This window comes from Sorex fumeus, unplaced genomic scaffold (genome assembly GCF_029834395.1).
Source record: "Sorex fumeus unplaced genomic scaffold, SorFum_2.1 ptg000035l, whole genome shotgun sequence".
Classification (NCBI taxonomy): Eukaryota; Metazoa; Chordata; class Mammalia; order Eulipotyphla; family Soricidae; genus Sorex; species Sorex fumeus.
The window spans coordinates 38,428,171-38,445,790 of NW_026606092.1; the positions used below are offsets into that span (position 1 = coordinate 38,428,171).

Below are 17,620 nucleotides of genomic sequence, written 5' to 3' on the forward strand. Positions count from 1 at the left end.
GTAGGCGAGTGAAAGCCCCACAACCAGCACTCGTATGCCCGGTCTTTCAGCGAGAAGAGTCCCAGGTGGCCAAGTTCTGGGGTCAAGTGGGCTCTCTCTGCCCCCACCAGGACACTTGCTGAGTGGGCACCTGGGAGAGGGGTGGGTGGGCAGGGGCTAAGTTTTACCTCCCTTAGTAAGTATTTCTCGGTGGGCTGCTCAATTAATAGTTGCTGAACAAATGAATTTCTCTTTATTCAAAGAGTCCATACAAATACAGGTACCTTCATATACGCAAACGTTTCCGGAGAAGTAGAAGCTGGATGGACACAGACAAGAAACACCCCTTCCCCGGCTTTTCCTGATAGGAGGATGGGTATTCTCCGAGCCTCCTCCCCAAATTTACACCGTTGGACTCCACCCACCGGCATGGAGATGCAGCGGGAGCAAATGGGAGAGAGAAAACATCCAGGGCTGTGAGCTCTTTCCACCTGTATCTCACTCTGGAAGCAACGCTGGACCACTATGCGGTCTGGGAGTTGGTATGTGGCATCTGGAAAGAAACTCAAGGATGTGTGTGACGACGGCCGGGAATGTTCAGGAGGCCATGGCCTTCACCTTGGCAAGCAGCACCTCATTCTTGCGGCCCTCCTGAAGGGGGAGCAGAAAAAAAATGCTGAGAGGTGATGGCACGGGCATCCATACGAGACCCCAGTCCCACAGGAGAGAGAGAGGTTTTTGTTTGGGGGGGTTGTACTTGGCAGTGCCCTGCAATCAACACTGCTGCGTGAATATTCTTTGGGTTGGGGGCACTGAGATAAGAGACGCAAGAGGAGTAAGATTTGCTGGAGAGGCTCCTAGCTCGATCTGGTGGAGAAGCATAGAGAAGCATCCCTCAGCCCCTTTTATTCACTATCCTACAGACACATGGCAGAGACTGTCAAGTTACCCATGGCGTATTCAATATGCCAAAAACAGTAACAATAACGGGTCTCATTCCCCTGACCCTGAAAGAACCTCCAATATGGCAGAGTTGGGAAGGACGAGTAAGGAGAGGCTCCTAAAATCTCAGGGCTGGGACGAATGGAGACGTTATGGGCGCCCGCTCGAGCAAATCGATGAACAACGGGACGATAGCGATACGGTGATATGTACACACATCTAATGCGCTCAGGACAGAGAAATCATTCACGGGGAAAAGGGGTTACAGGAGGGACATGAAGGCATCAAAGCATACATTGTTCTGTCACATCTGCAAGCCCAACAGTCACAGCCTCCAGAGAGGAGTGCAAGGCCGGCCAAGCGATCCGGCACCATGAGCTACAGCTCCTTGCATCTGGAGTGATAAAGGGGGTGTAAGAATGTCTGTGTTTCAAAGACAAGCTGGGTCTGGGATCTGTGAGAAAGGGAAGATGGCGTCTATGTAATACTAAGAGCTAAAAGGCAGCTTAAGGAAGAGATGTTAACCCTTCCCAAACCAGTCCAATCACACGAGTGATGGCTCGCCCATTTTCATGGGGCCTGTGTTCCTGCCCGCTTGTGGGTCAGTCTCCGGGGCTCATCCTAACAGTTCTGGTTGGGCACCAGCACAACGCTCAGGGATCCCTCGTGGTAAGGGGTCTGGGGACCATATTGGGTGCCGGGAACAGAACCTGGGTTGGTCATTCAACCGGCAAATGCTTTACTCGCTGTACTATTTGTCATGCTGGTCTCAGGAAAAGCTTCTGACCAGCAAACTCCCTTCCCGTTTGCTCACTGCTGCCTGCGTGGTGAAAGGTGTCATTAAGACACCCTGGCTTCCCATGACCACAAAGCTATCGTGACGCTTCGTTCTGGACCATAAGACTGGTGGCAGGGGAGGAGGAGAAGGTGCTGCTCTCTCAAAGATGTTCAGGAAACCTCGATCGTCTTCAGGGAGACAGACAGAAGCAGAAAGCAGATTTCTGCCAGATTTGGGTCATCGTGGAGACAGTCTGAGGAGTGATAAAGGCAGCCCCAGGAGACAGGATACAGAACAGTGCTAACCAGCTAACACTGAAGGTTAGGAATAGCCTGAGCTTTAAGCACTGTAGGACTGTCCTCCCGTTGTTCATCGATTTGCTCGATTGGGCACAGTAACGTCTCCATTGTGAGACTTGTTGTTACTGTGTTTGCATATCCAGTAGGTCACGGGTAGCTTGCCAGGCTTTGCGGTGCGGGTGAGATACTCTCGGTAGCTTGTGAGGCTCTCCCAGAGGGGCAGAGGAATCGAACCTGGCTCGGCGGGGCTGGCCGTGCACAAGGCAAACACTCTACCGCTGTGCTATCGCTCCAGCCTGAGCTTTAAGAGAAAAAGAAAACTTGACTGGAGCAATGATACAAGTGCAAGAGCACTCGCCTTGCACGTGGCTGGCCCAGACTTAATCTCTGGCACTTCATATGCTCCCAAGTCCACCAAGAGTGATCCCTGAGTAGGCCTTGAGCACTACTGTATGTGTGTGTGTGTGTGTGGGGGGGGGGTGCTCCCATCTTGTTTTTCTCGGAAGTGGGAAAACAAAGAGAACTTGATAGCATTTTGTTCTATTAGGAAAGTAAAACAAACAAACAAAAAAATATTTTAAAAGTGAGTTCCTAAGCACAGATCTTGCCTGTGTGAGGCTCTGGGTAAGATTCCCAGCAATGTTCGTCCTCTGAACACTAGCAGATATGGCCCTGGTTATCGGTGACCCCCAGTAGTACTGCACTGCCAGGCACACAGGGTTGAGCGTGCTTCCCACAGTGAAAAATAATAGATTTCTTTAGGGACAAAAAAACCCCCTACAGCCCCTATCTCTGTCGTGTGTGTGTGTGTGTGTGTGTGTGTGTGTGTGTGTGTGTGTGTGTGTATTTAGAGATGACTTAGAATAAGGCAGGTAAGTTAGCCTATTCTATTGCTGTATTATGTTTTTTGTTTTGTTTTGTTTTTGAGCTGCACCCAGCATTGCTCACACTTACTCCTGCCTCTGTACTCAGGGACTACTCCTGGCAGGCTCAGGGGACCAGACAGGATGCTGGGCATCAAACCTGGGTCAGCCCAGGTCATGCAAGGCAGGAACCTTGACCCCTGTACTCTCTCCAGGAACTGCTATACTACTTCCTAACCCCTCTCTTTTTCAAACTTTACAAAAACGGAACAATAAGATGTCAATAAATCATTTCAATCATTACTGCACCTCATGTCTTAAAGGAGGCCAGAACGGTCAAAACAGCTGAGAGGCACCAGGCCACATCTGTGTAAAGTGCCTTAGGGGTAAGCAGGGAGGTCACGGCAGCGCAAGGCCCTGAGGATGCTCTGAGCATCCTCTCAACCCACGAGGGCTCATTACATTTTCTGGAATCTCCCAGGGAGCCTTTCAGGAGATTACAGGATGATATCGTCTTCCTGTCCAAAAGAAATACAGAGAGGGCTGTTTCGGCATTTCTTCTAAGAGAAAGGGGGAAAGGTGGCTTTGCTGGCTTCCCTGCCTGCTAATGCCCGCTCAGTGCCCACTAAGGTGCTCATGCAGCCCTGGTGGTGAGCTCAGCTGGCTGGTGCTTATATAACCACAGTCAGCTTCACAGAAATGTACCACTGGCGTCCGTCAGTGCTGGGCGGGAGACTTTCTGAGAACTGTGCTTCCGAGCACCGTCAGTGGGCTGGCGACTGAGATTTGGGTGATTTCAGATGCTGCTTCCTGAGGTACATTTGTGAGTACCAGAATCCCCCTGGGGGCAAGCCAGTCAATAGGATGTTGTATCCTGGTGTTTGGCTTACAGAGATCCTCCAATGGCTCTAACCAAAGAGGAGGCTGGGAGTCAGGAATGAGAACATGACGTGGCACCTACAAGGAGCCCCTAGACATCAACGAATATGGGGGGTCTGGTAACCCACCAAAGGGAATTGCTGAGTTGCTAGATACCAGGGCCCGGACAAAGGTGCTGTGCTAGGCATTGAGAATGGTTAGGCCTGGGGACCAGGCTGCGGTGAGAATTCAGGGTTTGGGGAGCAGATGCAGCAGGTGGGAGGGCAAGCAGGGGTGGCAGCAGAGGCTTCTGGGAGAAGACCTTCCTCTGGGATGGGGGTGCTCCTGTCACTTTTTTTTTTTCTGCCACCTGGGACTGCAACAGCACAGCAGCAGAACGGCTCTGGCAGAAGGTCTGAGGTGAGGACTTGAGGGGCAGTAGGCAAACTCTGTCACCAGCATGTCCGTCAACGTCCATGATGGCCCCAGGTTACCCCAGAAAAGCTTGTAGAAGAAATGTCAGGTTTGGGGATGCTGACACATGGCTGTTAGTTTAAAATTTTCTGCCAGGTAAAATGTAAAAACAAACAAACAAACAAAAAAACCTGAAGAAGCTACAGGACCACTCACTACCACCCTGTGTGATTTTCTTTCTTTTTCTTCTTCTTCTTTTTTTTTTTGCTTTGCTTTTTGGGTCATACCTGGTAATGCACAGGGGTTACTCCTGGCTCTGCACTCAGGAATTACTCCTGGCGGCGCTCAGGGGACCATATGGGATGCTGGGGATCGAACCTGGGTAGGCCGCGTGCAAGGCAAACGCCCTACCTGCTGTACTATTGCTCCAGCCCCTTTTTCCCCTTTTTAAAAAGTGAATTCTTTTCAAGGAACTCTATCTAGCTGCCTGAAGAACATAGTACATCCCTTCTCCCCTTTCTTCTGATTTGCTTGGGAGTGAAGGAAACTTAGGCATGGGCAAGCTCCTGGTCCTGCCTCTGATGTGACTTTCCTGGTGGGGCAGACACCCAGGAATCCAGATATGAAGACATCTGAGGGAGTGCTGCCCTGGGCAGGGAGGTGTGGGGTGGGGTGTCCCTCAGCCTTCTGCTTGAGATGAGCTCTCCCAGCCTACCCTATGCTCAAAGGGGGACAGCTATACTATCCTCCTCAACTTAACTGGCTTTTGTTTCTTCTTCTAAAAGGGCAGTGCTGACATGTCCAACTGTATCTGACCTGTCATTCTCTCCTCTGGACCCTTTCTCTTCATGAGTTATTTAGATTAAAGGGGGAGAGGGCGGGAGCAAGGGGTCGTAGTTTGCTCCTTGCCAGCTCACTCAATAAACTTTCCAACTACTTAGCCCTAATCCTTGCCAGAAGAAGGAACAGAGAAGCAGAAAAGATAAGGAAGGCAAGCCAAAAAAAAAAAAAAGTCTTGAAAATATATATAGGAACAAAAGTATTGGTATGGAATGATTGTTGTTTATTCTGTAAGCCAAACACCAGGATACAAACTATCTCTAAGTTCTCCTCTATTTTACTTTATTCATTTGTCTTGGGCCACACCCAGTGGTGCTCAGGAGTTACTCCTGGCTCTGCACTCAGGAATCACTCTTGGTGGGCTCCGGGCGAGGTGGAGGGGAACCATACGGGATACCAAGGATTGGCTGCGTGCCAGGCAAACACTCCACTCCCTGTATTATCACTCTGTCTCCATAAGTCACTTATATTTTTAGCAACCTCTAAGCTCACTTAATACCACATGGATTCATGATGCCCAAAAGGAGAGACACTAAGAAGGAAGGTTCCAACCACGGAGGCAGGGGGTGGGGGTGGTGGGAGGGATACTGGGGACATTGGTGGTGGAAAATGCACACTGGGGGAGGGATGGGTGTTTGATTACTGCATGACAGACACTCAATCATGGAAGCTTTATAAATGTATCTCATGGAGATTCAATGAAAAAAGAAAAGAAAAACCCATGTGGATTTAGGGGAGGAAAAGGAAAAGGATTCTTGAAAATAAAGCTTCTGAGATCTTAGTAGCATTATAGCACTGTCCTCCCACTGTTCATCAATTTGCTCGAGCAGGCCAGTAATGTCTCCATTGTAAGACTTGTTGTTACTGTGTTTGGAATGTCAAATACATCAGGGGGAGCATGCCAGGCTTTGCCATGTGGGCAAGATACTCTCGGTAGCTTGCCGGGCTCTCCGAGAGAGGCAGAGGAATCGAACCTGGGTTGGCCAGGCCAGCCTTAGTAAGTGACCAAATAAAGTCCAAGTACAGATTTCTGAAAAATCTGTTAAGGGGCAACAATTCAATCAGCCTAATCAATGGCCGAATAAATAGCAATACTACTACAAAGAAAAAGAGAAAAAAAAATAAAGTGGGAACTTTGCCAAGTTAAAAAAAAAAATGAATGTACAGAATTGTGTACCTTCATGGATTGAGCGTATGGATTGAATTATGTTCTCCTCCTAAAGAAATGATTGAAATCCTAACCGAAACGTGGGCTTGTTTGGAAGTCGGGTTGTTGCATATGCCATTAAATAAGATGCATTAGTTAATCATTAAAAAAAAAAAAGAAAAAGACAGGGGCAAGCACAGTTCTGGGAGAGTCACTGTGAGAGTCACTCACAGAAGAGTGTCACTCTGCCCCAAAGCAGAAAGGAGAGACAGGTAGAGACAAGATTCTGCCACCTCACAGGTGCCAGTTGCAGGACTAGATGCTTTCACTCCTCACCTGACTCCACAAAGCCCTTGAGGAACCTGAGGCCGGGCGGATGGAAGACGGCTACCAACTGCACGGGTGGCAGGTGGTGACGCAGGGTTCCCCCCCCCCCCCCCCCCCAGACCTGCCAGCCACTGAGGTGGTTCTCCCACCCCAAAGGCCTCCCCAGGGACCTCCCCATCCTGTGTCCGGGGAAGGCGAACGTTCACATCTGAATGGATGGCAAATGCTCTTTCTGGGAGGCCCTTGTCATAAAGAGATGGCACCAAGTTTCATGTGCGATTAAACGTTAAGAACATGAAAACCAAGATGTTACATCCTTCAGCACACTCAACGAGAGACCCCCAGAGCAGAGCAGTCCTCAACTCTCCACCTAGAAGCCCGGCTCTGGCGTCAGATCCGACTGCTCTTCCCCGCCAGGCCAACGGGGGAACCAAGAACTGCTCTGGTTACCTGCCGCGGCTGGTTCCTCTTTAGGGGAACGAATTTCAACCGCGAGTCCACGCTGCGCTTTCCAGACCTGCCCAAGCTTCCCCTTACCTCCTTGAACTCTTTCACAGTCTTAAAGTATAGCCTCTGCTTCTCTAACAATTCCAAGTACTGGTCATTCAGCTGGTCTCTTCTCATCTTGTTCTCTTGCTTCTTCTTTTCCATCTGTCGAAAGACGCAGAAAAGGCATGTTCTGACCAAAGGCGGTTGGCAACGTCAAAAAAGTAACTAATTATTGATATTTTCATAGACTTCCTTTATGGTACTTTCCATCTGTGCATCTTTTTCTGAGTCTGGTTTATTTCCTTGCATGATGTTGCACGGAAGTACTATAATTTATTAAGCAATTCTCCTACCATTACTAGATTCTATTTTGCTTATTTATTCATTAAATACTTACTTATTTTTTGGGAATGAGTGGTCACTTCTAGTAGACAGTACAGCTGTTGCTAAACATCCCACAGCATACAGGGAAGCCCCATACGAGGAATGATTTGATCCAAAATGCTAATGATATTGACCTCGAGAAACTCTAACTGAAAGAGAGACTGAGCTAGCGGTAGGGCGTTTGCCTTGCACGCAGCCAACATAGCCCACCTGAGTTCGATTCCTCCGCCCCTCTCGGAGAGCCCGGCAAGCTACCAAGAGTATCTCGCCCGCACGGCAGAGCCTGGCAAGCTCCCCGTGACGTATTCGATATGCCAGACACAGTAACAACAAAGTCTCCAATGGAGACGTTACTGGGCCCGCTCCAGCAAATCGATGATCAACGGGAGGGCCTTTTGGGCTGGAGCGATAGCACAGCGGTAGGGCGTCTGCCTTGCACACAGCCAACATGGCCGACCCGAGTTCGATTCCTCCGCCCCTCTCGGAGAGCCCGGCAAGCTACCAAGAGTATCTCGCCCGCACGGCAGAGCCTGGCAAGCTCCCCGTGACGTATTCGATATGCCAGACACAGTAACAACAAAGTCTCCAATGGAGACGTTACTGGGCCCGCTCGAGCAAATCGACGAACAACGGGAGGGCCTTTACCTTAACCTTTTACTGAAGCAAAAATATTTTTATTTTTTACTTTTAATTTTTTAATTTTAAGTTTCTTTAAAATTTTATTTATTTTTTTGCTTCTTTTTGGATCACACCCAGGGATGCACAGGGGTTACTCTTGGCTCTGCACTCAGGAATCACTCTTGGCAGTGCTCAGGTGACCACATGGGATGCTGGGAATCGAACCCGGGTTGGCTGCGTGCAAGGCAGATGCCCTACCTGCTGTGCTATCGCTCCAGCCCCTTAATTTTTATTTTTTAAAAGAAATTAAAAAAAAAACTTAAAAGAAATTTACTTAGAGAAATATGAGGGAAGAGAGAGACAGAGATCCATGTTCAAGAGAGGTCAGGAAGGTCAGACTTTGATTAAAGACACCTCCCAAGGTATCTAAGTGCTTATTAATTCAACAAATGTTGAGTGAGTAGCCTGCGGCCCAAAGGTGGTACTAGCCGGCAGCTTCCCTTCTCCCAGAGTGGGCACCTTCTGGAGAGAGAACTAAGCATCCAAGGAGCCCCGTCTGTCATCAGTCCTGGGAGGAAGGCGGACAGGGCGGGGTGACTGGAAGAACATGTTCTCTTCCAGCCGGAGGAGCTCTGCAGAAGCTCCCTGGGAGAATGACCCCGCCAGGAAGTGCCCAGGAGCATGTTGGAGGAAATCACAAGCAATGCTTGGCCTTGACTCACTGCTCTGTTGACGCCTAGACTCTCTTTCTGAGTTACACTTTGGAAGGGATTTCAGAGTCAGAAAACACAAGTTGAAGCTGGACTGGCTCTCCCTAGGAGTGGGTCTCTCCTTGCTCCAGGCCACGCACCTCCGCTGATAACGCGGTTGCAACCTGGTCCCCCTAAGTCCCCCTAAGTCTCATTCCATGCATGTGGCATGGTTTTCTCTAGACAAACACAAGTCATCCATTCCTATGCGTGCTACTCTGCAAAGCAGACAGGTTATTCCATTCGAGGCACCCCTCAACACTCACAATCTATCTGGAATCCCCTTGAAGGAAGAGTCTACTGCATGGGTTTATTTAGCCAGAAGTTGCGGAGTGCCCACCCTGCACCAGGTGCTGTGGGAGCCATGGGTGACAAAGACATAGATATGAGGGTCTGCTTGGTCCTGACTATCTCCCATTTGATGCACCAAGCAAAAGTGTTGGAGAAGAGAGAGACTATACGGGCCAGGTCTGTGTCCCCCCCAGAACTGATTTCCCAGTAAACAGGAAAAGGAAATCAAAGGGAAGAGCCCAATATACTCCTGTTGTTCTTTTTCTTTCTTTTTGGGTTATGAGTGAAGCCGCATGGAACCCAGGTAATGAGGCATTTTGTGGACTGGACTCTGGGCCCAACTGGACCCGGGAACAGAGATCCCTTGCCTGCTTCCCCGTCTCTGGAGAACCAGGGGTCATACCCAGATGCCACTCCCTGCTGGTGCCAGGTGATCTCCTCATTGCCACCCTCCAGAACTCACGGCTGCTTTTCCGGGAAGGGAGCACAAAATGGGGCTTCCGTAGCTATGCCGCTGGACTCCACGCCAGGCTGTTTTCACTTGGGGTGCCCCGGGGGGTGGGGGGGTGAGAGCCGTCCCCGCCCCAAGGGACCCAGCCCTGGCAGTTGACCTCGACTACCCACCTGCCACCACACTCCAGGCCGCTTTCTGGACTGTGGCCGCTTTGCGGCTGTGTGACACATTTTAAGACACTTTCTACCCTTTTGCCATGATTACCACACCATGTTTGATGGGGTTCAGACAGTAGACAATAAATTTAGAGAAAAAATATATATATGCCTTTCGGAGAGCCTGGCAGGCTACCGAGGGTGTTCTGCCCACAAAGACAGAGCCTGGCAAGCTCCCCATGGCGTGTTCGATGTGCCAAAAACAGTAACTATAACAGGTCTCATTCCCCTGACCCTGAAAGAGCTTCCAATCATTGGGAAAAATGAGTTAGGAGTGACTGCTAAAATATCAGGGCTGGGATGAACAGAGACATTACTGGCACCCGCTTGAGTAAATTGAGGAACAACAGGATTACAGTGATTCCATGATTGGGTCACTCCCAGCGATGTTCAGGGGTTGCTCCTGGCTCTGCACTCAGAAATCACTTCTGGCAGTGCTCGGGGGACCATATGCAATGCTGGGAATTGAACCCAAGTCAGCTGCATGCAAGGCAAATGCCCTACCCACTGTTCTATCGCTCCAGTTCCTCCTGTTGTTCTTTACCACAAAGGAGAACAGCTCCCTGAGAATCGGTGGTGGTGGTGGTGGGGTGTGTGTGTGTGTGTGTGTGTGTGTGTAGGGGTGGTGTCTTGAGATTTGGGCTGTTCAAGGTTTGCGCTGAGCCAGGTCCTCCGGCTGCCCAATGGCCCCGATTATCAGGAAGTGATTCCAACTGCTCCCCACCAGGGGCTGCCCGGCCGGGCACCCGATAATGCGCACCAACCAGGTATGCACGGCTGCCATCTAACTGCGCTGCTGTGTGCTAATGGTCTTGTCACCTGTGACACAACGTTTCCTCCCTGTTCCTCTGACATCAAGTCCCTCATGGGGAGACGAATGCTTTCCTTCGGGGGAAGGGATAGGCTGAACGCCTGCCCTCCATTTATCTTTCGTGAGTGAGACTGCAGGCAGCTTGACTATTTGTTTTGCCTTTGGCGAGTGGGCTTGTAGAGTGACAGGCCTCTGTTACAGGTCATTCTTTACGTGTTTACAGCCTGGCACCACTCGCTGCACCTCTGGGCCAAAGACTGTGAGTGGAGAGACCTTCGGTTCCCAGAAAGCTTTCACTACTTAACCTCAGCTGAGGAGTCCTCTGGTGTGATGCGTTTTATAAACAGGGCTGAAAGCAAGACACATCTGCCTGTTAGGAGAGATGAAGTCATGAAATTTGCTCATAAATGGATAGACGTGGAGAGTATCATGCTCAGTGAAATGAGTCATAAAGAGAGTCATAAAGAGAGGGACGGACATAGAAGGACTGCACTCATTTGTGAAGTACAGAATAACATAACATGAGGCTGACACTCAAGGAAAGTAGATACAAGCGCCAGGAGGACTGCCCCATAGCTGGACGCCTGTCTCATGAGCGGAGGGGAGAAGGCAGCTGGAATAGAGAAGGGATCACTAAGACAACGATGCCTCGAGGAATCAGACGGGATGGGAGATGTGCTGAAAGTAGATAATGGACCAAACATGATGACCTCTCAGTGCTTGTACTACCCAAAAGTAGAGAGTATGGGGAATACTGTCCGCCATGGAGGCAGGAGGAGGGTGAGAAGGGGGGTATACCAGGGATATTGGTGGTGCGGAATGTGCAGGTGGAGGGATGGGTGTGTGACCATTGTGTGATTGTACCCAAACATGAAAGCTTGTAACTATCTCACGGTGATTCAATAAAATTAAAAAAAAAAAGACATCTGCCATGATTGGCTAGGATTTCTCCGGTTATGGCAACAGGAAACTGTACCCTCTCTGGCTCATGACAGTTGGTGGCTTTCCATCACTACTGATACACTGCCCGAGGTAGGAGTCACCATGGGAAGGAAAATCCACATTGCCCCCGGGAGGAAGGATGCACTGTAAAGCTATTTCTACAGTTCCTACACCCCCTTCCAGTCTTTCTCTTTTCTCCTCTGACTTCTGAGGGCGAAAGCCTCTGAGCTGAGCAGAATTCAGCACAGCAATTATTTATACTGTCCGTTGTAGGAGCTTCCTGAGAACAACAACAACAAAATACCTTCAAGATCCTAAGGGATAAAAGTCAGGAACCAGTGAAGAAGTGGTCTGGGCTAGAAGACGAAGCCTGGGAGAAAGCTGGTTTCCTCAGCGACCAACAGGGGTGCACCACTCTCCCCTGGACCCCTGCAGGAGGTGCAGCACGGTGCTTGGCACATAGTTAGTATTCTAATCCATGGAAACAGCTGCTCAGAGCAGAGGCTGAGCCACAGTGTACACAGCTGTGGAGAGGGGCTCAGCCTGGCTTTTGTCCTCCAGACTTTGAGCTTGTTCCCAGAACCCCTAGAAGCCTGCTCCTTCCTTGGCCGTGGCCATCACCCACCGGAAACGCATGGGACAGGTATAGAAAAACAGTCAGCTGACCTTCATTCTGCTCTGCTTGATTCCTTCTACGATCTGTTCCATCTGACGTAAAAACTGGTCCCGGGCAGCAGGGGACGCCATGGCCCTGGAAGAAAAACCAGCAGAGGTGAGATCAGCGCATGGGACTCGGAGAAGGAGCAGGCACCAAGGAATCAGCCCCGAGGGACGAGAAGGCACAGGGACCCAGGAGAGACAGAGTCTAAACTCCCAGGAAGGCCAGAAAATGAGATTGGTCTTATAATTTTTTTCCCTCCTGTCTTCCTATAAATTTCTTTTTTTTTTTTCTTTTTGGGTCACACACTGGCTATGCCTAGGAGTTACTCCTGGCTTTGCACTCAGGAATTACTCCTGGCGGTGCTTGGGGACCATATGGGATGCTGGGAATCGAACCCAGGTTGGCCACGTGCAAGGGAAACGCCTTACCCACTGTGCTATTGCTCCAGTCCCCTCCTATAAATTTCTTAAGTAATAAATATTTTTGGAGAGTCAAGGAAGAAGTAACTCATAGTAGCAAAAGTATTTCTCTTCTGGGGTGCTGTGGATGGAACCCAGTACCTCGTCCATATAAGGCATGCATATTTATCGGTAACTGCCTTCCAGGCATCAACATCTACATTGAAAGGTGGCACGCTTCATTACTGCTTCAGAAATGAATTCCATTTACAACTTCAAAATCTGAGGATTTGAAGCCATGGAGGAAGGACAGGAGGTAAGGCTTCTGCTCTGCATGCAGGACCGAACATGGTCCCCTGAACATGGCCAGGGGTCACCCCCTGAGCACCCCGGGTGTGGGCCAAACAACTCCCACCTCTTCAACCAAATCTGAGGATTTGGAGATACTGTGAAACACAGGCAGATTATCTCTGGTTTTCCTAATGCCAGGTTGAGAGACCATATGAGAAGTGGCAGCTCAACCAGCAGCTACTCCACCATCCTAACATGCTCTCTCCTCCTCCAGTAGCCGCCGAGGGGCACATGGCAGACAAAAACCATGGCAGGGCTAGAGTGATAGCACAGTGGGTAGGGCGCTTGCCTGGCATGCAGCTGACCCGGGTTCAATTCCCAGCATCCCATATGGCCCACCAAGCACCGCCATGAGTAATTTTTCCAATTTTTTTTTTTTTTTTTTTGCTTTTTGGGTCACACCCGGCGATGCTCAGGGGTTAATCCTGGCTCATGCACTCAGGAATCACTCCTGGCGGTGCTCGGGGGACCATATGGGATGCTGGGAATCGAACCTGTGTCGGCCATGTTGGCTGCGTGCAAGGCAAACGCTCTACCTGCTGTGCTATCGCTCCAGCCCCCATGAGTAATTCTTGAGTGCATGAGCCAGGAGTAATCCCTGTGCATTGCCGGGTGTGACCCAAAAAGTCGAAAAAAAAAAAAAAAACCCACAAAAAAAAAAAACCACCATGGCATGCCAGAAGTCAGGACTGAGACTTTCAGGAGATGCACCAAGAGAGGAGAGGGGCGATCTCATTGCGACAGCATTCCTGCCACAGATTCTCTCAGTTACCCAGAGGAAAAAGCAGGAGGACCATTTTCAGAAATGTCAAGGGGTCATATGTCACTAATTGAAGCTGAATCTCATCAGGGAGCTGCGGGCTTTCTGTTTGATTTTCATTAGAAATGGAGCTTAAAAATCTAGAGCTTGTAATCCATTAAGATTGCAGTCCCTGGACACCTCCCAGGGGACAGCTGAGATGGGTGTTCAGGAAAAGTCAGTTCCTCAGCGAGCAGGCCGGGGCCTCCCCAGGCAGTGGGAGAAGGGGGTCGCGCCTCAGGAGGCCTGGCAGGACTTGGGCACAGATGAACTTGCTATTCCATCTTTTTGAGAAATGAATTCGTATTGAAATTAGGCCAACTCGTGGAAGACAAAACGTACCATGAGATTAAAAAAGAAAAAAAATTCCCCCCCGTCCTGGGTCTTAGGCCCTACCTAGCACTCCTCAGGCTCAACACTCAGTGATGGCTCCTGGCAGGCTTGGGGGACCATACAGGATGCTGGGGATCAAATCTAGGTTGGCTGGGTGCCAGGCAAGCGCCCTACCTGCTGTATTAATGCTCCAGCCCTGAGATTTTAAAAATCTTTAAGGAATTATAAAGAAAGGACAGAAGAGAGTACAGTACGGAGGGCACTTGCTTAGACAGAGCAAACTCCATTCTGATCCTTGGTACCGCTGATGGCCTCCTGAGCCCACTGGGATTGATCCCCGAGCCTAGAGCCAGGAGTAAGCCCGGAGCACAGCTGGGTGTCACCCAACCCTCTTACCTCAACCCCAATGAGTTTATTTTGTCTAAATTTTATTTTTTAAATTCATTTTTTGGTCTTTGGGCCACACTGGCAGTGCTCAAGGGTTTCTCCTGGCTCTGTACTCAGGAATCACTCCTGGCTGTGCTTGGGGAGGGGGAGGGGGAACGACCTTCTGGGATGCTGGGGATCAAACTTCAATCAGCCACATGCCAGGCAAGTGCCCTGCCTGATATATACTCTCTCTCTGGCCCCTAGTATCAAAATTTTAAAATATTGCTACATGCTCAACAACAAATAATATTAACCTGATTTTAGCAAGACAAAAGTAATAAAGGTATTTTTGATAGTTTGGCCAAGTGAATCATTTGTATGCTATTCCCCTCCCCACCACCCCCAAGGTAATTTCTTGGTGCATTTAAAGTTCACTCTAATATCACTGTATATTTGCAAGAACGCAAGGAGCAGGGACAGCAAGCTGCGTATGTACTTGGCAGTGGGGGTCTTCGTCACAGACCACCAAGTCCCCATACACCTCACACTGAAGGGAGGACTGACAGTACTTACTGAGAGAAGTTCTCATGAATTGAGTTCAGCAGGCTAATCTGGGAAGAGGCAAGAAAACAAAGGTAAGCCAAGTTGGAAAGATCCCTCAGCTACTCATCCACCAAACGCTGATCTCTGGAGACAGTTTCTGGAAGGTGCACGTGCGTTCTCAGTCCCATCATGGTCACGGTCCTGTTGTTCACAAATTTGCTCAAGCGGGCCCAATAACATTGTTAGACTTGTTACTGTGTTTGGCATATCAAATATGTCACGGGGAGCTTGCCAGGCTTTGCTGCGCGGGGGAGATACTCTCGATAGCTTGCCGGGCTCTCCGAGAGGGGCGGAGGAATCGAACTCGGTAGGCCATGCAAGACAAACGCCCTACCAGCTGTGCTATCACTCCAGCCCCTCAGTCCCATAATTTTCTTTTTTCTTTTAAATTTTATTGAATCACCGTGAGATAGTTATAAGCTTTCCTGTTTGGGTTATAATCGCACAATGATCAAACACCCATCCCTCCACCAGTGCACATTCCCCACCACCAATATCCCCGGTATACCCCCCCTTTCCCACCCTCCCCCTGCCTCCATGGCAGACATGATTCCCCATAATCTTGCTCTACTTTTTTTTTGCTTTTTTGGATCACACCCAGCGATGCACAGGGGCTACTCCTGGCTCTGCGCTCAGGAATTACCCCTGGCGGTGCTCAGGGGACCATATGGGATGCTGGAAATTGAACCCGGGGCGGCCGCGTGCAAGGCAAACGCCCTACCTGCTGTGCTATCACTCCAGCCCCTCTTGCTCTACTTTTGAGTCCCGTAATTTCCCACACAGCATCCTACCTGCTGACAACCCATGGCCATGGAAAGCAGGGAAGAGGGTTTCTGAGTCTAAATCCCAAGAGAGGACCGAGTGGGACTGGCAGCTTAGAGGGTCAGTCAGGGACAGAAGAAAGAACGCGGTGCCCATCCCACTCCTCCCCACACGATCTTCTTTGTCAGAGTGGCCAGCTACAGGGTAGATCTGGATTCCAGGCCGTTCCTCTGGAAACTGCCCGAGCCCACCGAGCAGGAGCCTTTATCAGCCCTGGTGGCCAAGTCCAGGGCAAGGCACGGAGTCGAGAGTGCAGAAACCCAGCTCCTCTTCCTGTGTCAATTTGTAAGCCAAGGGCTAATAAATTATAGCTCTGTATATGTGAGAGTTAGACTCAGTCTATAACTGAGAAATGATATTCTTTCAAAAACAATGATTTACTTATTCTTTTTTCATTGAGGCACCCTGGTTTACAACAGGACTGAAGAAGCCATTGTGGGGTGCCCGCAGTGTCCACACTAACCCCCTTCCAAGGCGTCAAGACCCTTTCAACACTGTCCCAGGAGCCCTGCCTCCTTCGGTTGTTTCTTCTGATTTTAGGCCACAGCTGGCAATGCTGAGGGGTTACTCCCAGCTCTGGGCTCAGGGATCACTCCTGGCAGTGCTCAGAGGACCATGTAGGGTGCTGGGGAGATAATCTTGGTTGGCCAGGTGCAAGGTACATGCCCTCCCTGAGGAGTTAGCTCTCTGGCCCCTCCTTGCCCCCTCTGTTCCCAGCCCCGTTGGCCACATCTCAGTGCTGTTTCCGTTGAGATGGTCTAATCCCTTTCCTTAGACTCCACATAGACGCGAGATCATCCTATGTTGGTCTTCTGTTCTCTGACTAACTTCACTTAGCAGGACATCTTCCAATTCTAGGCATGCTGCAGAACACTGCAAAGTTTCCATTTTTCTAGCATTTCACAAACCTGGGTTGGAGCGATAGCACAGCAGGTAGGGCGTTTGCCTTGCATGCAGCTGACCCGGGTTCAATTCCTCTGTCACTCAGCCTGGCAAGCTCCCCGTGGCATATTCGATATGCCAAAAACAGTATCAACAAATCTCACAATGGAGACATTACTGGTGCCCGCTCAAGCAAATTGATGACCAACAGGAGGACTGTGCTACTTCACAAACCACCGAAAAAAAAAAGAAAAAAAAAAGAAATACCATTCTTATCCCTACGGGGGTGTTTGAAAGTAAAATACTGCAGCCATACGTGATTTTGGAATAAAATGCACAGTGTATTTTGAATCAGATTTCTAACTGTGCTAAGGTGGCATAAAACTAAGAGGCTCCCACTGCCGAGATGCTCTTTTTTGAGAGGACGTCTACAACTTGAAACATTGCTGATGAAGGAGGGTCGATGACATTCACAGCTTTCTCAGAAGGGCCTGGCCTGACCCTAAGTTAGAGTGGGCAAGTTTTTTCCCCCTCATCAGGGAGAACCCAAGGCCAGGGAGAGTAGCAGAACTCTGTCCTAGGTCTGACGGAAATTACTAACCATGATTAAGTCATTTAGCAAACTCCTCTTCTGTGCCCATTGTAGCGTAAGCCTCTGGATAGGAAAAATAACCAAAATTCAATTCCTCCCTCGAGGAATGACCTCCGGGAGGAAAGAGATTGGTCTAGCTTGACTGACAAGAGGCAATAAAGGTGACAATAATTACAGATGCCTCCATCTGGACTCAGGTAGAAGATCCATGCAATACTGTTCTTGATTACTGGAGAGATTATTAAGAGCACTGTTGCAAAGTGACAAAACGAAATTAATTTGTCAATCCCTGGTGAGGGGGCAGGCTGGAACTCATATGTATTGAGAATTGCTATATTCAAGGGACTATCAAGTCACTCTCTCCACCATAATCCTACGAAGCAGGCTGTTAAGTCCGTTTCATCCATCTG

The 17,620-nt window shown here is 49.6% G+C and overlaps 1 protein-coding gene across 3 annotated transcripts in view; it reads right to left on the reverse strand.

Moving 5' to 3' along the window:
- Positions 1-202: 202 nt before the first annotated feature.
- The window catches only part of CCDC93 (coiled-coil domain containing 93), a 114,135-nt gene continuing 96,717 nt past the window's right edge, over positions 203-17,620 (reverse strand). For all 3 annotated transcript variants that reach the window (XM_056117528.1, XM_056117527.1, XM_056117529.1), the window contains 4 exons: positions 14,885-14,922; positions 12,067-12,151; positions 6,985-7,098; positions 203-630 (listed from right to left, as the gene is read on the reverse strand). In XM_056117528.1, coding sequence (XP_055973503.1) covers positions 577-630; positions 6,985-7,098; positions 12,067-12,151; positions 14,885-14,922 — 291 coding nt within the window. In that variant the 3' untranslated portion in view covers positions 203-576. The remainder of the gene's footprint in view (positions 631-6,984; positions 7,099-12,066; positions 12,152-14,884; positions 14,923-17,620) is intronic.